Source organism: Montipora foliosa, chromosome 8, assembly GCF_036669935.1.
Source record: "Montipora foliosa isolate CH-2021 chromosome 8, ASM3666993v2, whole genome shotgun sequence".
Classification (NCBI taxonomy): Eukaryota; Metazoa; Cnidaria; class Anthozoa; order Scleractinia; family Acroporidae; genus Montipora; species Montipora foliosa.
Window position 1 is genome coordinate 1234021 of NC_090876.1, and position 20000 is coordinate 1254020.

The window sequence follows — 20000 nt, forward strand, 5'->3', positions numbered from 1 at the left end:
CTACTGTCTCTAGAGGCCAGCCGCCACCTGGCGTGCAAGAAATTTTCTTTTAACAAGTAACTAATACCCTTACTACAACGAAGCAACAACGAGGAATGACATCTTTACCCACGGTAATTTCAAAATCACCAAGTACATCTGGTAGAGAACCTTCAACTGCTGATGGAGCAACGGAGGCTGGGGGAGGAAAAGGTCAAAAGAAACATCTTGAGGACAAAGGTAGCAAATTTTACTTTGATTTAAAATTATTTCATTACTTTGCGAAAGTGTAGGCCTATGTATCGCCTGGCTGTAAGGGTGCAATGTCTGGATGAGTAACCAGCTAGAAATACTCCTTGCTTTGTCAGAATAATGTGGCTGTCATCATTCACTCCTCCCAAGGGTTGGAACTGAATCCGGGTTCAGTCGATCTTTGACAGTTTCCCTCCCTTATCGACATCGACTTCTGACGTCTGGCCTTAGTCGGCTGTGTCCCGAAATCATATATAGAACGAGTAGCCAGCGAGAAAGCTCTCCAAGCGACTGGGGTAGAATGAGAGAGTCTTCTCGCAGACAACTTGAACGTGTAGCGCAGATGTCATGGCGCATTGCAGCCTGTGATCCATTCCCCGAATGGGAAAAGAAGGATCATTATCGTGGCCAACTATTCTTGCATTGACCATCTTCTTCAAAGCACTAGATTTTGTTTTAACAATTTGGCCAAGTCTTGAGCCAAACTAAAAAGAAGAAGGAAAAAAAAAACCTCTGGTCTCTAAACAGCTTACTGCCAAAAGGAAAGAAAAAAAAAAAAAAGAAGAAGGAAAGATAATATACTGTTCCTATCCAACATGGGATTCTAGTCCATCATGGAGTTATTTCCCTTCTCCATGTAATTGCTGATCATACGCATTTTACACCTAAGGGCACTAATACTATTATTATTATTATTAACGATGAAATGATATATGAAATGGATCATATATGAACCGCGGATATGAAGTCAAGTGAAGCTATGATCCTCGCAGTTATGAACGCAATTTTGGCAATTGCGTAAAGAAGCCTGTAAATTCAGGAATTCGACGGGGTTTGAACCCGTGACCTCGCGATACCGGTGCGACACTCTAACCATCTGAGCTATGAAGCCACTGACTGACTGACTGACGTTGACGTTGGGTTCATAACTGCGAGGATCATAGCTTCACTTTATTATTATTATCATCATCATCATTATTATTGTTATTATTATTATTAATATTATTATTATTATTTTCTGCCTACATGACATTTTGCAATTTAATTAATATCTTTTATCTTTTGGTAGGTTTAGACCCCATAGTAGTCGTTATTCCGGTGGTGATTTTCGTCGTCGCAGTCGCTACACTTTTAGCTATCCTATTCTATTGCAAAAGGTAAGAAAAATATGTAATAGCCCTAGGTCCTTGCCAATTGACAAGGGGACCTTTAAAACCGAAGGAGAATATTGGCCTTTGTTCCAAACGTTTGTGTCACCTCTCCTGTTGACGTGTGCTATTCCATTAAAATTGGACAAAAATGTTCAAGTTCATCAAAGGTGTTAGGACCGTCACACTATTTTTTCGGTCGCACAATCATAATCAGTCAACTCCAATCAAAATTCTTTGCCTTACACAAACGGCTATTAGAAACATGAACTACAAACACCTCCCTGGAAACCACATTTTACTTGACGTTTCGAATGCTGCAACAAACAAATTCTGGAAACTGTAGTTCCAAGGGGAGCTTTAATTACAAATCTAAATCACGCTCACTTCGAAAGATGTTCGTTGCAGCAAACGAAACGTCAAGTGATCTTAATTTTAAGAACGCGCTTGTGCGTCACCATCGTTTGTGTTGTTCCTTCTCAAGCTGAGATGACCAAAGAGAAAAAATATTTACGGCCTCCATTCTCTCCACAAGTTTGGTAGTAGCCAAAACGCGGGGCCGGGGTCGGGGCCGAGGTCGGGTTTTTTCCATTTTTTTTTTTTGTTTGTTTGTTTCAGTTTATTTCGTTATTCTCCTGTAATGTTATATTCGAATGTTCAGCATCTTTCCTTCATTTATGGTGGAAATTAGTCACAAAAAATATGGAACATACGGAAGCTACGAAAGGGACATCTTTGTTGTTTTTCGAAATTAAGACAATACCAGACTGAAATTGGAGTTTTTATGGGGAATATACACCACCTCCTAGAGACTCTGAAGGGTCGCCTAGCTCCACATTTTAGAGTTTACTTCGTAAAAACGTTCTCCACAATACAATGAAAACGAAACAGAACATAGCCACAGTTCCACGATAGTCGTCACACAACGTTGTGATTTGCTTGTTGTCGCAAAATTGTTTTCAATGTTGTTGTGTTTTTATCGTGATATTGGATTCGATCCATTGACGTCCAAATAGAATTGACTAGCAAGTTCCCGTGCGACTCTGGCTTTACTAAAAACCTTTTGTAGTAAGACAGACAACAACCTGACATCAACACGAACAAACAAGCAAATGAGTACGTTGCGTGACTGTGTGGCGATCATCGTGGAACTGAGATTCTTTTTTTTTTCTCAAGAAGTAAACATTACAATGCTATTTGAAAGACTTAATGTGGAGCTCAGCGAGTCTTCAGTATTTCTGGCAGTTGGCGCATATTTTATAATTAAAACTCCAATTTCAGCATTTTCGGAAATTTAATTTCGAAAAACAAACTCCGATTTTCGTAAAGACTAAGTCAGATGCTCGCAAAAACCAACTTCGATTTTAAAACACACACACATACACTCTACTATAAATGAAGGAAAGATGCCGGTCATTCGAAAACAACAGTACAGGAGAATAACGACAAAGATTGAAACCAAAAAAAAAAGGCACCCCGACCCCGACCCCTACCCCCGCCCCGTACTCTGGGAGTACAGCATTACTCCATAAGTTAACACTCAATACGTAAGAAAAGTTCTTATTTTAGCAACGATTTGAGATTGGTCACTGAAAGGAGACTCGTTTCAGTCATGCTAGGGACGGTGCCACCCAATAATAATATTTTTTTTCCCCCGGAATATGACTATGCAGACAAGTTTGGGTTATTGGAATGTGAAATGAAAACAGGGAGTAACCATGCATTTTTCGGTAATAACTTTTTTTTCATCGGTACAAACATTTACGTACAGTAAAACAACAGGGACGTCGAAGGCCTTTAAAATGAATAGCAAACTGCAACCAGATGATTCTATAAATGTGTCTTTTAGTCACAAAAACGTGAAGACAGAGCCATTTTTGAGCCTGACAGCCCACCTCTGTAGTTACTAAAGAGCGCTCTGTATCAAATTTTCACGGACCCAAAATTAATCCCGACTTCTGTGGGCCTCAAACTTTCCTTTTATATAATAAAAAAATAGGGTCACCACGCGATTTTAAAAGTTATGTTTTATTTGTGTTTGTTTTGTTTTTTCAACGTTATGTGGATTGATTTTTGCAATTTTGTCACTCTCCTCCCCGGTGAATATATTTTTTCCCCTTTTTGTGTTGCACTCTGGAATATTCACTATGGCGACAAGTACACAAAGAAGAAAATTTTCTTCACTTTTTGAGTGGATATTTCCTTGATTTTTTGTGATGATTCATTCTTTTTTGCGGTAGTGGCTCTTAAGTGCATGACCTGCGTAACGTGCGAGGATATTTGGAATGAGAAATCTACGTGCGTTTTGTTGTACACTGCAGTAGAATCCAACTCGTACGCCGCTGATTCGGAATTATTACCAAGTTACTTACATTGTCAGTCGTTTCTTGCGGTGAGCTTATTTGCCTTTGAAGGTCTTTTGAAGCACATTAATATTCGTTCTCTACTATTTTTTCAGTACAGTACGTCCGTTATTATCCTCCATCTTCATTCCAATTTTTGTTGGTCTTGATGGCAGCCGATTGTACAGAACAAAAACCTCACCATTGTGCTTGAATCATGATTCGTGGTAATTTCTTGAACAATAATAACTATTGCACTGAAAGTACTGATCCCCGGCAGACCCTGTGTGGTTGTCTTCGAATAATTTACTACATTTGTTTTTTTCTTAATTTCGATGATATACATAGCCCTGTTTCATTGTTGAGTTGTTAACTTGATAAAGATGGCTCCATTGAAATAATTTCCTCTGCATCATCCACTTTTTCCGCTCCGATCAATCGAGTTTCGCTCTAGCTTTTTCAAGTTGTCTTGGAGACAACTGTTCCATTACGATTTATTTTCATTATCATCATCATCATCATCATCATCATCATCATTATTATTATTATTATTATTATTATTATTATTATTATTATTATTATTATTATTATTATTATTATTATTATTATCTTGTTTTCGCACATTGGATTTCCAATGGAACTTCAGTATTCCAGGAAGCTTGGTGACAACAAGTCTCCTCAAACTTCTATGACCTTCCTAAGAATCCTTGCCGTGTTCAGAATCACACTTTTCTGAAGTTCGTCTATCTTGGTGTCTATACCAATGTTCTCTAGTCTCCTCTTTAAATTCTTTGGAACTGTTCCAAATGTTCCGATTACAATAGGAATTTTCATTGTTTTCATTTTCCATAACTTCCTCAATTCTCTTAATATAATAATAATAATAATAATAATAATAATAATAATTATTATTATTATTATTATTATTATTATTATTATTATTATTATTATTATTAGGCTTCTTAGAACTAACTCTTCAAAGCAAAATTTGAAGAACACATCGCATTATTCTAACAAAGATTACGCCACAGAGGTTATCCAGGTAACCTTTTGAACATGATTCTATCTGATTCAATTTTAGCGAAAGAACTTGGTCGACTCTACAGAATAAACAAAATTGCGCAAAAGAACTTTGCCGTTTGCTACAGAATGCCGCCCATCAATGCCTGATCTCAAACATATTCTTATGAACAAATGCCATCTTATACAAAACCAGCCCTTACGAAGAGAAATATTTAATTACCCAAGTATAAAGGTCACTTAGGTGAAGAGAGTATATATCTATCTAACTGATGAGTGCGCCAATCGGTAGGTATAATTCATTTTGAAACAAACGACGCGCCATAATTAAATAGCCGTCGTCACACGGCAGACTTTTACCAAAGTAAACCCGACTTACCTAGGGCAAATTGTCTAAGGTAAATTCATCTCAGGTTTTATCTTACCTAGGTGAAAAAATCTTGAAATGTTACATTACCCTGGGTTTGCCAGAGTGGGAAAAGAAAGATGTGGTTCTGGACCGCTTTCCTCGCGCCTAGAGTTGAATAGTGAGCCGTCGTAATACCTTGTTGTTGCTCCTCGTGAGAATACAAACTGTTTCTGCAACAAAAACAGTTCGTCGGTTAAAAAAAAAAAAAAGAAATATTCCAAATCCACCTGACTGAAGTGAAATTTCAAATTCTGACCAAAAACAAATACTTGCTCTGAATTGTGCGACCGCCTTCGCGCTTTGCAGTAATAAGACAAAGTTAACTGAGGGTAAAATGGTTTGCTAGATGACCTCACAGAGTGTTGTATGTCCGGATCTGCCATTAAGACATTCGCCGACGAGCTTTTATTGGTTATATTTAGATATTTATTTAGCTCTCAAGGGAAACTCTATTGTTCTCGGGATATATCCAAGCTCCAGATGATAAAATTTCCCCGAGGTGAATTAATTGGGGAAAGATCAGTCACACCGAAAAAAATCAGTTTCCCGAGGTAAACTGTCAGCAGGTCGAGTTTACTTAGGTAAAAAGTCTGCAGTGTGACCACGAGTAATGTCTGAAGTCTGCTCATAACTTTCTTCACCTTCAACGACGTTGACAGCATATTTTGTTTACTTTTTTGTACTTTCCGGAACGACATTTGTAACCAGCTTGTTAATGTCACTATCAAAAGACTGCAGAAAATTATTTTGTTTTTCTTCTAATGAAAACTTTTCTGCTGCCCTTTTTTTGCTGCCTTCGTTTCTTTACAAATGATCGCTACAGCATGTCGCAGGGCAAACTCCACGCAAACGGGAGCTATTGCGCGATAATTGTCCCGTGATGCTAAATCGGATTTAGCATCACGTTTTAACATTGATAAGGGGGAGGCGACCTGTCTCAAAAGTGACGCTACCTTCCCAGCACGTTTGTCCAGGATAGTCTGAAAACAATTGTAAACAGTTTTTGTCGTAAAACGCAACATTTACGGAAGATACGAAGTTGTTATTCTCCATAATTACGGTTCGATGGATTACCTTTATTGTTGTTGTTATTGGGCACCATTTTCATGGGATTTTCCGTGACAATATTGCGTTACAACAGTAGCTTACGCAGAGGTACAAAAAAGGTCATTGAAAGACCTCTCATCGTAAAATTCCCATTCTGTTTCATGAAGTCCACCAGTCAAATGTATTGCAGCGTGCATTTGGTATCTATAGGTACAATTCCTGTATAATTTACAAAATATTTAGAAGACAATTGACCTCAGTGTTTACGATAACGTATTGTTCTTTGTGTTACCTCCACAATGGTAATAATATTAGCAAGGGTTTTCTTAAAACTTAATTCAAACTTCACCAAGACATGTAAACCATGTGTTTGGTACTGAAGTTTGTTGTTATGCAATGTTTTTTTCCCGTTTTATCAAATAAATGCTTTTTCTTATGCGGCACAAAAAAATGACATCATGTTATTGTTATGCTCAGAAATGAGGACAAAACGGTCTGCCACTGAGTACACGTACCACAAATATTTAGGAATTTTCGAGGCCAGCGCGGTACATTTCGATACTACTTGAATGGTTATGGATAGAATTTAATACTGCGAAGTAACTGACTAGGTATTTGTCCCCTGGAATAGAGAAATTCCTTCATTTTGAACAGTGCTCCGTTCTATTGCGGAAACTCAGTAAAGATTAATTGAGTAATGAAGTTCTCATTTATATTCGTTCAATGGAGTACTGTGGTAAATGGTCTTTAAAACCAAACTTTACAGTCTGCAATCCTATGAAAAACAAAGTTAGGATTACAATGGTTATTACTAAGCCCTTATTTGAACCCAAAGACGAACAAAAGAGCAACATTTTTTTCTCGGAATATATGGAGTACTGTTGCGGAGAACTGGACAATTTAAGTATGACTGTAACCTGATCCTCCTAGACACAGCTGTCAATTCTTGTTTGCCAAGATAAATGTCAGTGGCATTTAAGAGGGTGCCCTATACTTTTTACGTGAAGCGTGATGGGGCGATTCTCATGAATCGTGATTTATTTATTTTTTTACTCGTGATTCGTGATTAAAGATGGTAAGATCTTTTCATGTCCACGTGAACGAATTTTTTTAATTAAATGTGACCCGTGAATGAAGATTTGAATTAAACGTGACTCCTGAACCACTGTGTTTTGCGTGATGAATTTCCGGCCATTTTATTGTTTTAAAAATGTACGTATTGCTTTCGAACGGCTTTGAATAGGTTTTGATAGGACATGGATTTCATTTGGATCGATAACAGTCATAAAATAGACCACCAATGGTTTTTGAACAAATAAGATAAGACATTACGCCATCTTTTATCGCGTATGCCGACAGACAACCTCAGAAAGATTGGAACCACGTGCTCTGACGTAGAGCTGGTTTGAAGTGAACCGGCTTCAAAAGAGAGAGGTGAATTGAACCAACTTGTCATTAGAGCGGGAATAGACGGAATATTGACCAATATTTTGGCCTTCGTGCACAGACGCTACATACATGAATACAACGGACTAACCGTGCGTGACTGGTGCAGGACATAAGGAAAAACAACTTATACCACAAATAACACGTTTCCGTGAATTCAACGACCGTCCATTAACTCACGAGACCTCAGGCGACTAACAATCGAATTTTCAGTAGAAAAGCAATCATCTACAGCGAACGACGGCGAACCGTGGCGTGCAAACACACAAATCTTAGATTATTTTTCTTACCCTAGAAAAGACTAGAAGTAGTAAAGGGTCGCATTTATTTAGTTAGAAGTCGAAATGTGACTCCATCAGACAAGGACAAGTCCAGAGATTCCAACCCTCCCGATTTGATGTGTTCCCTCCCGCTTTCCCGATTTTTATCAGATTCTCCCGATTTATCATGAAATTCTGAAAACAAGGAAAAAAATGCTTATCTTAAGTTGTTTTTTTGCGATCTGAGTGTAAAACGTTTAATACATATCCTCAGGAGTATCCTATAATTTCTGGCCCAGTCTCCCCATTCAATACCCTGTGTTGAGCAGACTCTTAAGGCCCGCAGTCTTACTCAGTGGTAAGAATAAAGACCTTATAAAATATCACAAAAATGGTGTCAAAATGCAGGAAATGCCACTTGAGAGAAACTGAATTTGCAAAATTTCCTGGGGGTGGAGGTTACCACCGGACCCCTCCTACAGGCTCATGCCTTCGGCGCTAAAAAATACTAAAATACTCCCTAATTTCCTTCAAAACTCAAAAGGGGTTGGAATCTCTGCAAGTCAGACAGACCTGCGACTTAGATGACCACTCGATCAAAGAGTCAAACTCGGAGGATAAACACCTTTATAGAAAGCTTACAAGAAGTGAAAATATTAGTGCGTGAATTTCACTTTTATTTTTACGTGAAACGTGATCGTCTCGAATTTTGGGTGAACGTGAAAGAATTTTGAAGATTATTCGTGACGCGTGAAAAGGCGAAATATTTTTGCGTGACCGAGTTTTACAAAGGGGTATAGGGGACCCTCATTTAAAGCATGGACCACAAAGAATGAGCTGCAGTATTTCTCGTCCAGAAGATTGCGAACACTTAGCTACCTTGCCTGCTTTTCACGTTTAAGGTAATTCCCTTGAAAATGACGTACTATCCAGATTTTTTTCAAACTTGGCACAATTGATATTCATACACAGGACATTAAAAAAATGCAATAAAAATATGGGGTCACCGTGCTTGTTTTCGCGCTGTATGCCTTTATTTTAAGTGTTTTTTGTTGTTGTTGTTGTTTTTTTAATTGAATTAAGCGAGAAGCGTTCGAAACTAGATCAACCGGAAAAATTGTTGTTATGTAGCAAAAGCTACTGAATATTACTGAAAACTTAAACCTACTTGTTTTTCCGGGTTGTAATCTTTAAGTAAAGTGATTTCAAATTGCTCGATTTTGCAAAGAAATGTAAGCAAATTGGACCGCTACTGTCATTACCTTGCACTCACTGTCGGGCTCCAAATGCGCGCAGTCTCACGTCATTTATATGTAAATACTATAACTTCTGCTATCCAACTTTTTTTCTCCTTAAAATATGTTTTCCGCGTACCTATTACGACTAAATAAAATCATTAGAATTGGGGGTCACCGTGCTCGTTTCTTCGCAATAAGATGATAAATGGTGGCAATTTCGGCTTCAAAATGAACATTTTCCGCGAAACGCTTGGGGCGAGTTCCAAAACAACACCTTCTTAACCGAGAAAAGTTATCATGATTGCCACTTAAAAACTCTTGAACAGCAAAAGCAACTTTTGTTGCCTCTCTTCAGATGGTCGGCGTGAAACGCCGCGAACTCCGAAGTCGCAATGCTATGCGCAGTATGAGATGCGCGGTGCAAACAATAGAATCACCTTAAGAGGCATGTGATAGTGGAATATATTAGCGGACGTACTATCAGTGGTGATGGCGTGCATTTCACGGCAAACTACCCATTGCATGCTTCCAACTTTCACGTATTTATGGCAAATTTTGCATATCTAACAACTGTTACAGCAAATGGAGATATGGTACGGCTCACTAGGAATTATTCTTATTCTATTCGTAAACATTCCGCATTATCATTTACGTGATTACCGAAAAGAAATATATAAATCGCGATCGACCTTATTTGAACCTGATTTCAGGAATAAGTTGAACAAAACACATCGAAATCCGAATATGTTGGCACTTCTTCGACTTTTTTGGTTAAAGGAATGAGACCACGTTTAGAAAATCGCGTTTATAGCCCCTCGACCTTTATATTCAGACAATCCTGTTCAGAAGAATTTGGGAAGGTTGCGCGCATCACTTCACTTCTCACCTAATTCGATTATTCTAACTATTGGCTGTACTATTTGAGAAAGAGAAAGCTCTCGTGGCCCTCCTAGATTGCTGAATACACGTTTGAATTTTGACATTAAAATAACTGATTCAGTCATGCAGTTATCCAATCGAGAAACATTTAATCAATCACCTGCATGGCCATCAGTTGACCTAACAATTCATCGAAGCCGCATTAGCTCTAAGACGTTTCACTTTGATGCTTTCCACATACAGGAAGGGGATGAAAGATGAAGAAAAGAGAGCCGAGCTTGCAGTCGATTACTCCAGGTATTGTCTTAAATCTAAGCATCAAATGCACTCTTTGTATTTGAAGTCCTAGAACAATAATGTTTTATCCTGCCAAGAAGTAACAGGCCAAAAAATCCCCTTAAAAATGAAATATATACGTAATTTTCAATTTCCAGCCTTCTTGTTGCAGGAGAAGCTTTAGACTAGTATTATCCCTTGCGGCATGAACATTTTGCAGGAGGTATTTATCGGAATAAAAGAGTGATATTTTGGCTTGCATAAGTGTTTTTTTTTTCAATATTTTCCATGACATTAATTGCCATAACTCTATCATATTGTGGAACACGAACTATATTAAAAAAAAATTGTTTCGTCGTTATTCCATGAGTGCTTTCTTACGTGCCAAAATTGTCGAAGTACTGAACAGGTCAGCCTTTAATTTTTCCCGCGTTTTTAGAGCTTGTTATTGTAAAAAAAGTGATTCTATTCTTCTACGTTTGATTATTAGTCCCTGTACTGAGATGCCGTTGTCAGTTGAAAATGCCTGTTATGACAGGTAAGAAGGAATAAAGCGAGACCACGTGGGACCGCAGTGATTGGCTCCGCACGCGTTTGAGGGTTCCCTGCCCTTCATGAATGTTTTTCTTGTTTTTTTCTGCTAGTAATCAGCAGACTCCGACACTCTATTCTTGAGCCCAAGCTAAGGTACACGAAAAGTACCAACAGATATAGTAGCAGTGCAAGCCTTAGGATTCTAAGTCATTTTGCTGTATTGATCCAAAGAACCTTAGTTCAGTTGAAAAATGAAGTTACCTTCTCTTTGACTTCCTATGGTCCATCTTAATTTCAGTTTCTTGAAAACAAAAAAAAAACAAAGTGTGATAACCATCTCTGTCTTAAAAATTTATGAACTTTGTTTTTTTTCAGAACTCCGAGCCACGCTCCTACGCTCTCATTAGATAATCCTTGCTATGACCGGTAAGATTTTGAAGAGCATTAATTTGCTTTTATAAAACCAAAATCCTAAAGCCGCCCGCTCACTAGGCAAAAACATTTTCGCCGCGAAGTATTCAAGCATATTTAGCGCCAGTGTCGTTTTCCGCAAACCTAGCGCTGTTATTGTGTGGCTTACACGAAGTGTGGAAGCCACACTATCGTCTTGGATATTTATTTGCCACCGAGAATCAACCTCAGTGCTTTTAAATTTTAGGAAGGTAGAACCACTGATTGTACCATGAAAAGAAACTAACACATTGATTCAGTGAGAGCAAAGAAATTTTCCGTGAACTCAGTATCAATAAGATGAAATATTTTGCATTACTCCTGATATATCCCCAGCAGCATACCTAATTAACAACTTTCCTTTTAACCCTGAAGTGATTGCCATGCGTAATGGCGACAGGGGTTATCCTCTCCAGCAAAGTTCGTTCAGGAGAAAATTCCTTCAGAAAAACTCGCGGCGAATAAAATGTTAAACAAGTTTGATATTCAGCGCTATTTTCGCTGCGGCAAGTGCGCATGAAAACTATCCTCGCACAACGGGCGAATTCTTCGCGGCGGAATTAGCGGCGTGCTATTTTCGCCTAACGTGCAACCGGCTTAAGGAAAACGATTTGTACTTGTTTTCCTGAAGGAAAATGTGCACAAATTTATCTTGAAGTTATGAGTTATCTTTGCCTGATGCGCGAGCGATTGGACGTTTTATTCATGGTTACGTTGGAGTTGGGTCCGACTTGGTGCACGCATGCTCTGCAAGGTAATTTCAATAGGGCTAAGTGACTTTTTTTTCCAAAACAAAAAAAAACTAACAATAACGTTATGCTGTGGATGTTTTTGAAGAGAATAGGTGATTTTAACGTTACGTCATCGGCCGCCATGTTGGTGAACGAAAACGAAAGGTCTCGTATTAGATCCTTTTGCTCTTTCACCAGCAATTGTACATTGCAGCATTGTCTTCTGTGTCTCTAGCGATTGATTGCAAACCACCTATTTCTAACGTAAGTATAATGTTTAAGGCCGGCGCTCGTGTTAGTAAAAAAGAGTTAGACGGTACGGCTGAATGTTAGAGCTCAAATAAATGAAACTGGATCTTTTTCGTTGTTAGGACAATGTTATGACCTTTTGAGGGCATATTGTTTATTTGTGGCCCGAGTTGCATCATTTGCGCACGAGCGGAGCCTTGATTAGCAACAATGATAAACAGCGTTTGCCCACGGGCAAGGAAGTTTTTGTGTGCAACCGCTTTCCCTAGACAGAAAGTACCCTAGGGTTATTCCCATGGATACACAAAAAGAACAAAAGAACTTCCCATGGCAGTCCCTGAGTTGAAAAGTACCGTTTATCTGCCCCCTGAGGTAGCTTTGCCAATCATAAAGCAGAACATAGGTAATACACCAAGATCTCTAATTATATTAATTGTATGGAAATATCTAGAACTAAACGTTTTATTCCCAAAGGGTTTGAATTGGGTACAAAATTGAGTGAGTCGATTTGGTGTATTGTTGATTTTCGCTCAAAACTTGGCTTAATAATAAACACTATTCTAACGCTGTCGGGGACTAGACACATTTGTGTAAATCTTGGTGCATGTTGTTTTGTGCGAGCAATATCTAAACGCTATAGGCATACCAAATTACGATGAAAAATGGGCCTTATTACCGATATGGCGGCCATTTTGATTTCTATTGTTTCGAATAGCTATTATGGGATGTGCAGGGGGCAAATACACATTAAATTGCCCCTTGAGCATCCCATAATGTCTTTTGAAACAATAGAAATCAAAATGGCCTCCGTATCTGCAAAAAAGTCTATTGGCTATAGGCATGCAAAATTATGATGAAAGGTGGAATTATCTCATGAAACACCCTCGTAATTAATGTACTTGCAGTGGGCTATACAATGGCATCATTATAACAAATGAAGAGTGCTTAACAGATGAAAACGGACTCTACACAGAGGTTAAAGATTACAATCACTCTGACCGACAGAAGAATGAGATCCCTATGTATGAAATTGTGGCCAGTGACAGAGTGGACAGCATAGACAAGAAAGGGACTTTTAATGAACAGGACTGTGATGGTCTTGCGTATGAAAATGACAGAGGCGATAAGGGATTCAATCCCATCTATAATATCAGGTTAGCCTTTACTTTTTCCGATTTTTAAGTGTAATTGATCTAAATTGTACTTTAAAGTGTGCGTTTTGTCACTTTTTGTCGGACTGGGATGAGGCCTTCTACGGAAATGACCTAGAGAGGAGTGGATGATAGGAAAGACAAACAAGATAGAGATAGAGAGATAGTAGAAAGGAGTGAGAGATTTATTCGCTGATTGAAACCGATACTTTTCAAGGTTTTTGTCTCGTTTACAATTGCTCTGGCTGATTTTTGCCGCCTATTTTGATTGACCAGAGAGAATCTACAGGTATTAAGTGACTTGAGTTTCTGTTGCTCTTATGGCCTACTTGGCCTACTAGCTATTGAACCACAAGACCGCTTACATCGCTCATCTTACATTTGAACTTCTTGGAGAAGAAAGGTCACACAACATTAAGAAAGTGATCGGGGAACGAACAACTTGGTAAGGTCCAACACGTTTGTTGACTATTGCTACGTCATAACACTTCATATCGAAGATGGCGCTTTCCAAATCACGAAAGAGGCACTTTTAAAGTGCTCTTGTCACATTTTTTAGAGGAAACTGGACAAAACGGCAATTATTTTCGAATTCCTGGGGAAACGTTTTAGTAATTTAGAGAAAAATTTTCTAGACCGTACTTTCCCTTTAAATAACTCAGGAGAAGATGTTGTGTTACTATAATTTCATTTGCAAATAGTTAGACTTTGAAGTCCTGTCGGAAAAAGACTTCAAACATAGACCCCATTTTCCAACCCATCAAAGAACAAGCGTCTTAGGACGATAAAGCACCAACATGCTATTCGGAAAGAGTAGGGAAGAGCCCCGTGTTGTGGTTTGTTCTATTCTCTCCGGTCAACCTGGCGGTGAAATGTCAAAGAGAGTTATGGTGTATGAAGGCAACCCATCACGTTAAGGGGACTTAAACAAGTACTTCAACACGCCGATGAAACTGGAAGCGCTTTAGCTAAATATTGAATCTCAGAGAGATCGTGAACGGTTCCTTAAGACAAATTTGTTCTGCCCTTCAATTCGTACTCCTGTGTCGCTTATTTGTTCTCCATCCAAAAGAGAATTCAACTTTTACAAAGAGACGTGCGCTTTAACTGCGGAGATGACAGAGCCTCCTCAGACCACCTAATACTTCAAATTGGACAAGATGACAGCACATTATTGTGATTATTATGAATATGATGATGTTGATGATGATGATGATGATGATAATTATTATTATTATTATTATTATTATTATTATTATTATTATTATTATTATTATTATTATTATTAAGTACAGATCAGCTTAATTTAGATGACCCCTTTCATATTTCACCCACTCTTAAAAATTAAAAGTGCAACGTAACTCGCCTAGTAACGTAAAGCGCGATCAACAGAAGCACAAGAAAAAGAAATAATTTACCATGCCAGCTACTTCACACTTATCCTTGACAAACAAAACGAAAAAGTTGTTCAATTCATAATACTAACCTCATTTTATTAAAAGTCATGTCTCATACGGCTAGCAGAAAAATAAAATGAAATAAAAAGACAGAACCATCCTTCTGCAGTCTTTCAGTGGTTCATAATAAAAAAAAATTGGTTATGTTTTATTTTTCTCATAAGTATCTCAACTGAATCACTGAAAAACATTATTCTAAGATAATATAATTAACTGAAATCAGAAGCTCATGACCTTGAAGCGTTTAACTGTGGTTCAGAGCTGGGGCTTTTTCGAATTTAAAATTTCCTTACTTGGATGTAACCCAGCTCGTGCATTTTGCCGCTCGTGCAGCTTCGATCATATTTTTGTCCATATTTGGGCATTAAATTGGTGTTATAAAATCTCCAGCTTTGTAGGTCATGTGCTTCTTGGGAAATATAATCGTCCGGGTGAGTTTATTCCTGACAAAGACTGTTTACGATGACATTAGCTGACGTTTCGACAACCTCATGGGAACTCAACTTCAGACTAGAGTGATAGCAGAGCTCCCCGCGTGCGTGCGGAGCACCATCGTTAAGAAAATATGGTAACCCATCCATGGGCGAAATCTTGGTTTTATAGCCATGACGTCATCGACCGTCCGTACCGGTATCATGCTAGTTTGCAGCATTTTGGACATCCATGATTTGATCAATTGACACCTGTCAAAACAATGTATCCGCTGACCAATATCACGTGACCATATCGCGGGCTTAAGCTTAGAGCTCACCGAGGTCAGCTGTTTTTTTCAAGTTGACCACTGATCATGTACTTGTTTTCAATTGGATTGCAGGCTCAACCCATTTTAACTCACCTAAACATAAGCAAGGCTTCATTTTTTGTTTTTTTTTGCGCGATTTCTTTGGCCCGACGCGGCTACATGACCATACTTTAATTTTTACAAAGTCAAAACATTTTGTGTTCATGTGGAAAACGGTTTGAAAGATGTTTTCTTTCTGCATTTTTCGCTGGTTTCAATCCAGTTTGACGTATCATGATATCTGTGGTCCCCACTGGTGGCTACACAGTTATCCAAGTCAAGCATCGGAGGGATACGTATACAAACTTAAATCTGAGTGTTTATTTTTTATTTGCTTAGAGCTGCTTTGTTTCTCTGCATTGCAATTTTTGGCATATCCGTAGAGGGACATTTAAAAACGCAGACTGCAGACTGTGCAGACCGCCTGTAAAATGAAAATCGGTTGGCCTGAATTAGGCCTAAATAACACTCAGGTTAGCCTGTTTACGGTTAGCTGTCATTAATAGTGAGGGTAACACCATATTTTACCCCTGGTCTGTACGGTCCGCACAGTCTGCAGTCTGCGTAGCTATGACAAGGTTACATGATGCCTGGAGGACCTATGTCAAGAAAAGAAACGACAGGAGAGCGAACGAGAGCGACAACGATAAAACAGAATACCAGTAATAGCTCATACATAGTGGAAGACGTCGCTCCGCAAATTCTTTCCTTGGGCAGTAAACGTTTGTTATTTTTACGGGATTTGTTCTTTAAAGTGGATGCGTATTTTAAAAAGGTGGTTTAATCGGTTCTTCCTTTGTTCAGGAATGAAAATCAAATTTTTATTGTCAACTGGAATTAAATAACAACTATCTGTTCTGTTTTGGACGTAAAGAAAGAGTTGATTTGTTTGTTTGTTCGCTCTAAAATGCAACTGCTTTTTAATCCGTTTGCACAACTGGTTTTCGTTGTGCCTCGACAGTGATAAGAATTGTTTGCAATTATGTTATAATTACGTAATCGCAATGAGTTCTCGTAAAATTAGGGGGAAATCTCACTAGCTTGTGTTTTCAGAAATTTGGTTTTATCAACGGAGTTGATAATGTAAATTGGCCACCGTACAGAGAATATAAAAGCCGACGTTTCGAGCGTTAGCCCTTCGTCAGAGCGAATCGAGGAATTATGGGTTACGTGTAGTTTTTATATATAGTAGAGTAGGAGCTACGCTATTGGTGGTAACATGGCAAGGTGAAAAAAATAGGAATATATTAGTTAAATGAAAAGCGTTCGTTAATACAGTGAGGATTAAGGATGCCGATTTGGAAGATGAACTTCCAAATTCCAAATTGTTCCAGATTCTTGCGGCTTTCCGTTGTACCTATTGTAGGGAAAGGCCGCAGTTAGCCATGTGTCTTTTGGAGTGGTTAAGGAGATTAAATGACGAGCGACTGGCTTAGATGCATCCTTGTCAGTCTTCTCAACATCGCGAAGGTGTTCGCTGAATCGGTCACCTAGTCGTCTGGGTTGCCAGTATGGCAATCCCAGTCGGAGAGTGTGTGGGATTTGTTCGTTTTATTATTTTTATTTTTCTGTATATATTTTTTTCTGTGTCGGTAAAAGTCTTCCCTGTCACTTCCCTGGTAAGTAGAGCGTTCTGCGCGTATTTTCTTAGGATCGAGAGGGTAGTGAAAATGCTCAGATTTCTCTGGTGGACACAGTAAAAGCATTAACTTAGCCTGCAATGGCGTTGGAAGTCATGTAACGCGAATGGCGTTTTAGTGGATCCTTAAACAAAATATACCCTTATGGAGCTCAATAATGGAAAAGTCAGTTGGATAAACTAGGCAGGCGGTGAAAAACCAACACCTGGAATCTCAAAAGGGACGAGTAATGGACTTCGACAACAATCTATCGCCCGTCGAGCCGAAATCAAAGTGAGCTGTATTTCTAAAAAAGTATTTTACCAAGTGTGCTGTTATGTAGAACACTGAAACCAAATGGAAAATTCTCTGGTACTTATGGGTTCAACAAAGACAGAAAACGAATGGAACACCTTAAGTGGATCTGTGATCAACTCTGCACAGTCTTCAGGTAAAAAAATATATATATATATTGGAAATGTGACAGCCAAGAATGATTTGAAGAAAGCTTGTCGTCTATTTTGTGCTTCATTATTCAAGGAAAAGGTTCTTCATGGAAACGGTTTGATCCTGAAATTTTAGTTTGTTGTAATATTGCGCATATTTGACTCGACTGAATATTTTCTCTTCACACACTTATAAGAAATAGGAAGGGGGATTTACCTGTAATAGCAAATATGTTGTTTGTTTCAAAAAATTGTTCGCTGGAAAAGGTGGCCTTTATGAATTCATCATGTTTTATAATACGCGAGCTTAACTGGATAGTTTTTATGGCAATAGTAAAGCATTTTCGTGTCAAAATGAGGTTAGCGTCTTTCTGTTGTGCTAACTTAATTAAATATAAATATACATTCTGCCTCGTGAGTTTGTTATGCTCGTTAACCAGCAATGGCGTCGAAAGTCATTGCAACGCGAACGGCGTTTTAGTGCATCTTATGTTGTTTGTTTCAATGAAATGTTTCGCTGGAAAAGAATTCTGTGATATTTTCTGCCTTTGTGAATTATAATATCATGTTGTGTATTGAATTTTTGAGCTTAAGGTTAAAAAGTGATGCGGGAGGATATTTTTAGTATTGCTTTGTAAGCAGGAAAAGGTTCACGAAAATAAACTAGTCTGTTGGAAGCGTGCTTGAGTTTCAACAAAATGAGCCCCAAAATCAGCAAAAAATTGTGACGCCGATGAATAATACAGTAGCTTCTTTTTCAAAAATGATGCAATTACCTGGTGATAAATAACCTTGTCTTGGAGATTAATTTTTTGCCTTAGCAGAAACAATGGCCAACCCCGGGGTCAACCTCAAGAGTTTGGGCGATTGTGATCTTTGTTTTGACTTCGCTCATTTATTGTCAAACTTTGTAACACTTGACAGAAAAGGACACTTTCGAAAACCTGGTATATTGCCATCATTTGACACAGATGCTTCACTGTTTGGCGAGTAAACATGCCGCGGTAACTTAATCACGGCGCCCTCTGAATTCCGGCGATGTCACTTTCGAATTTGCGATTTATTTGTGCAACCAAAAGTACAATGTTTGTCTTTGATCGTAATTAATGTTGTTTTCATGTCATAAATATGTTATTCGCGAGCGACTGTCCTGGAAACTTCCCTCTGCTCTTTCTAAAAACTGTGTCTCAATTTACTTTTGCATCAATATTTGTTTTTGCATAACACAAGCTAAAAAATCTGTACCTTGCTGAGTTCGCATTTGTTAGCGTTAATAGTATTCTCGGTCCAATTCTGTTTTACGGAGGGGCATATGTTTGAGGTCACCCATCCAGATACTAACCCCGCCGGGCAGGGAACTTTGGTAAACTTTAGTATTACAAATCTGTCAGATGCTCAGAGAGCACACTTAAACTTGTGGTGGAAAGAAGTTTTGAGGGAACTTGAAAATGATCAACATGTCAGCCCAGAAGCCAATGTTTCTCACTTCCCATTTATTTTCTTCAATCTTTCTGGGTTCAATACTTTGCTAGTAATCACATGTCTTCTCAGGCTATTTACCCAAGACTTCTACCATGGCACTACAGTGATAGACAATACCAATATAGAGCTACATATTACACAAGGACAACTTGAATCTTCTGGAAGACAACACACAGCTCAGTTGACATTTTATATGGAATAAATCGCTGTGTTACTTCACTACCACACGTACGCAATGGGTGTCAATTTTTTTCTAAAGAGGACAGGAATTTCTTCTTTCGGATAAATGATTAATTAATAGGCCGGTAGCCACGTTTTTAACCTCAGAAAAGGATCTGTTTCGTCGTGCGAACGTGTGAGGATCTGTGAGCCAAAGGGCCTCTGCTGGTATGACTTCTGGGCGACCCCTTAAATGGTCTTAATGACCCCCCAACTTGAAACAAATTGATCGGAACTGTGCACGAACCACAGGCAACCCAGTGTACCCTCAGGGAGGGTTTAGTTGCATAACGTACAGATTATGCAATAAATGACATTTGCGGAGGTACATGTGAAACGATCGGTGATGTTAACAGATCGCTTAGGTCCCGATATCTTGCTAGTGTCAAGAATGGAAAGACAAGTTTTGCATCGTGAGCGCGCACATTACAAAGTACCGGGTTGCTTGTTAGTTTTGAGCGCGCTTCTAACTAAAAAGTTGCCTACGTTTTTGTCGCGTTTGAATGAAATAAGTGGAGGTTGCGAAAAGATTCTACCAGTCTCGGGATCATTTTGAAGTAATTTAAAATTATTAAGAATGATGCT

General features: G+C 38.6%; 1 protein-coding gene across 1 annotated transcript in view; it reads left to right on the plus strand.

Annotated features, from left to right (window-relative positions):
• Positions 1-1227: 1227 nt before the first annotated feature.
• LOC137967837 (uncharacterized) overlaps positions 1228-20000 on the plus strand; it is a 32728-nt gene continuing 13955 nt past the window's right edge. Inside the window, exons 1-5 of the mRNA XM_068814420.1 lie at positions 1228-1388; positions 10264-10317; positions 10787-10834; positions 11206-11256; positions 13166-13414. Coding sequence (XP_068670521.1) covers positions 1258-1388; positions 10264-10317; positions 10787-10834; positions 11206-11256; positions 13166-13414 — 533 coding nt within the window. The 5' untranslated portion in view covers positions 1228-1257. The remainder of the gene's footprint in view (positions 1389-10263; positions 10318-10786; positions 10835-11205; positions 11257-13165; positions 13415-20000) is intronic.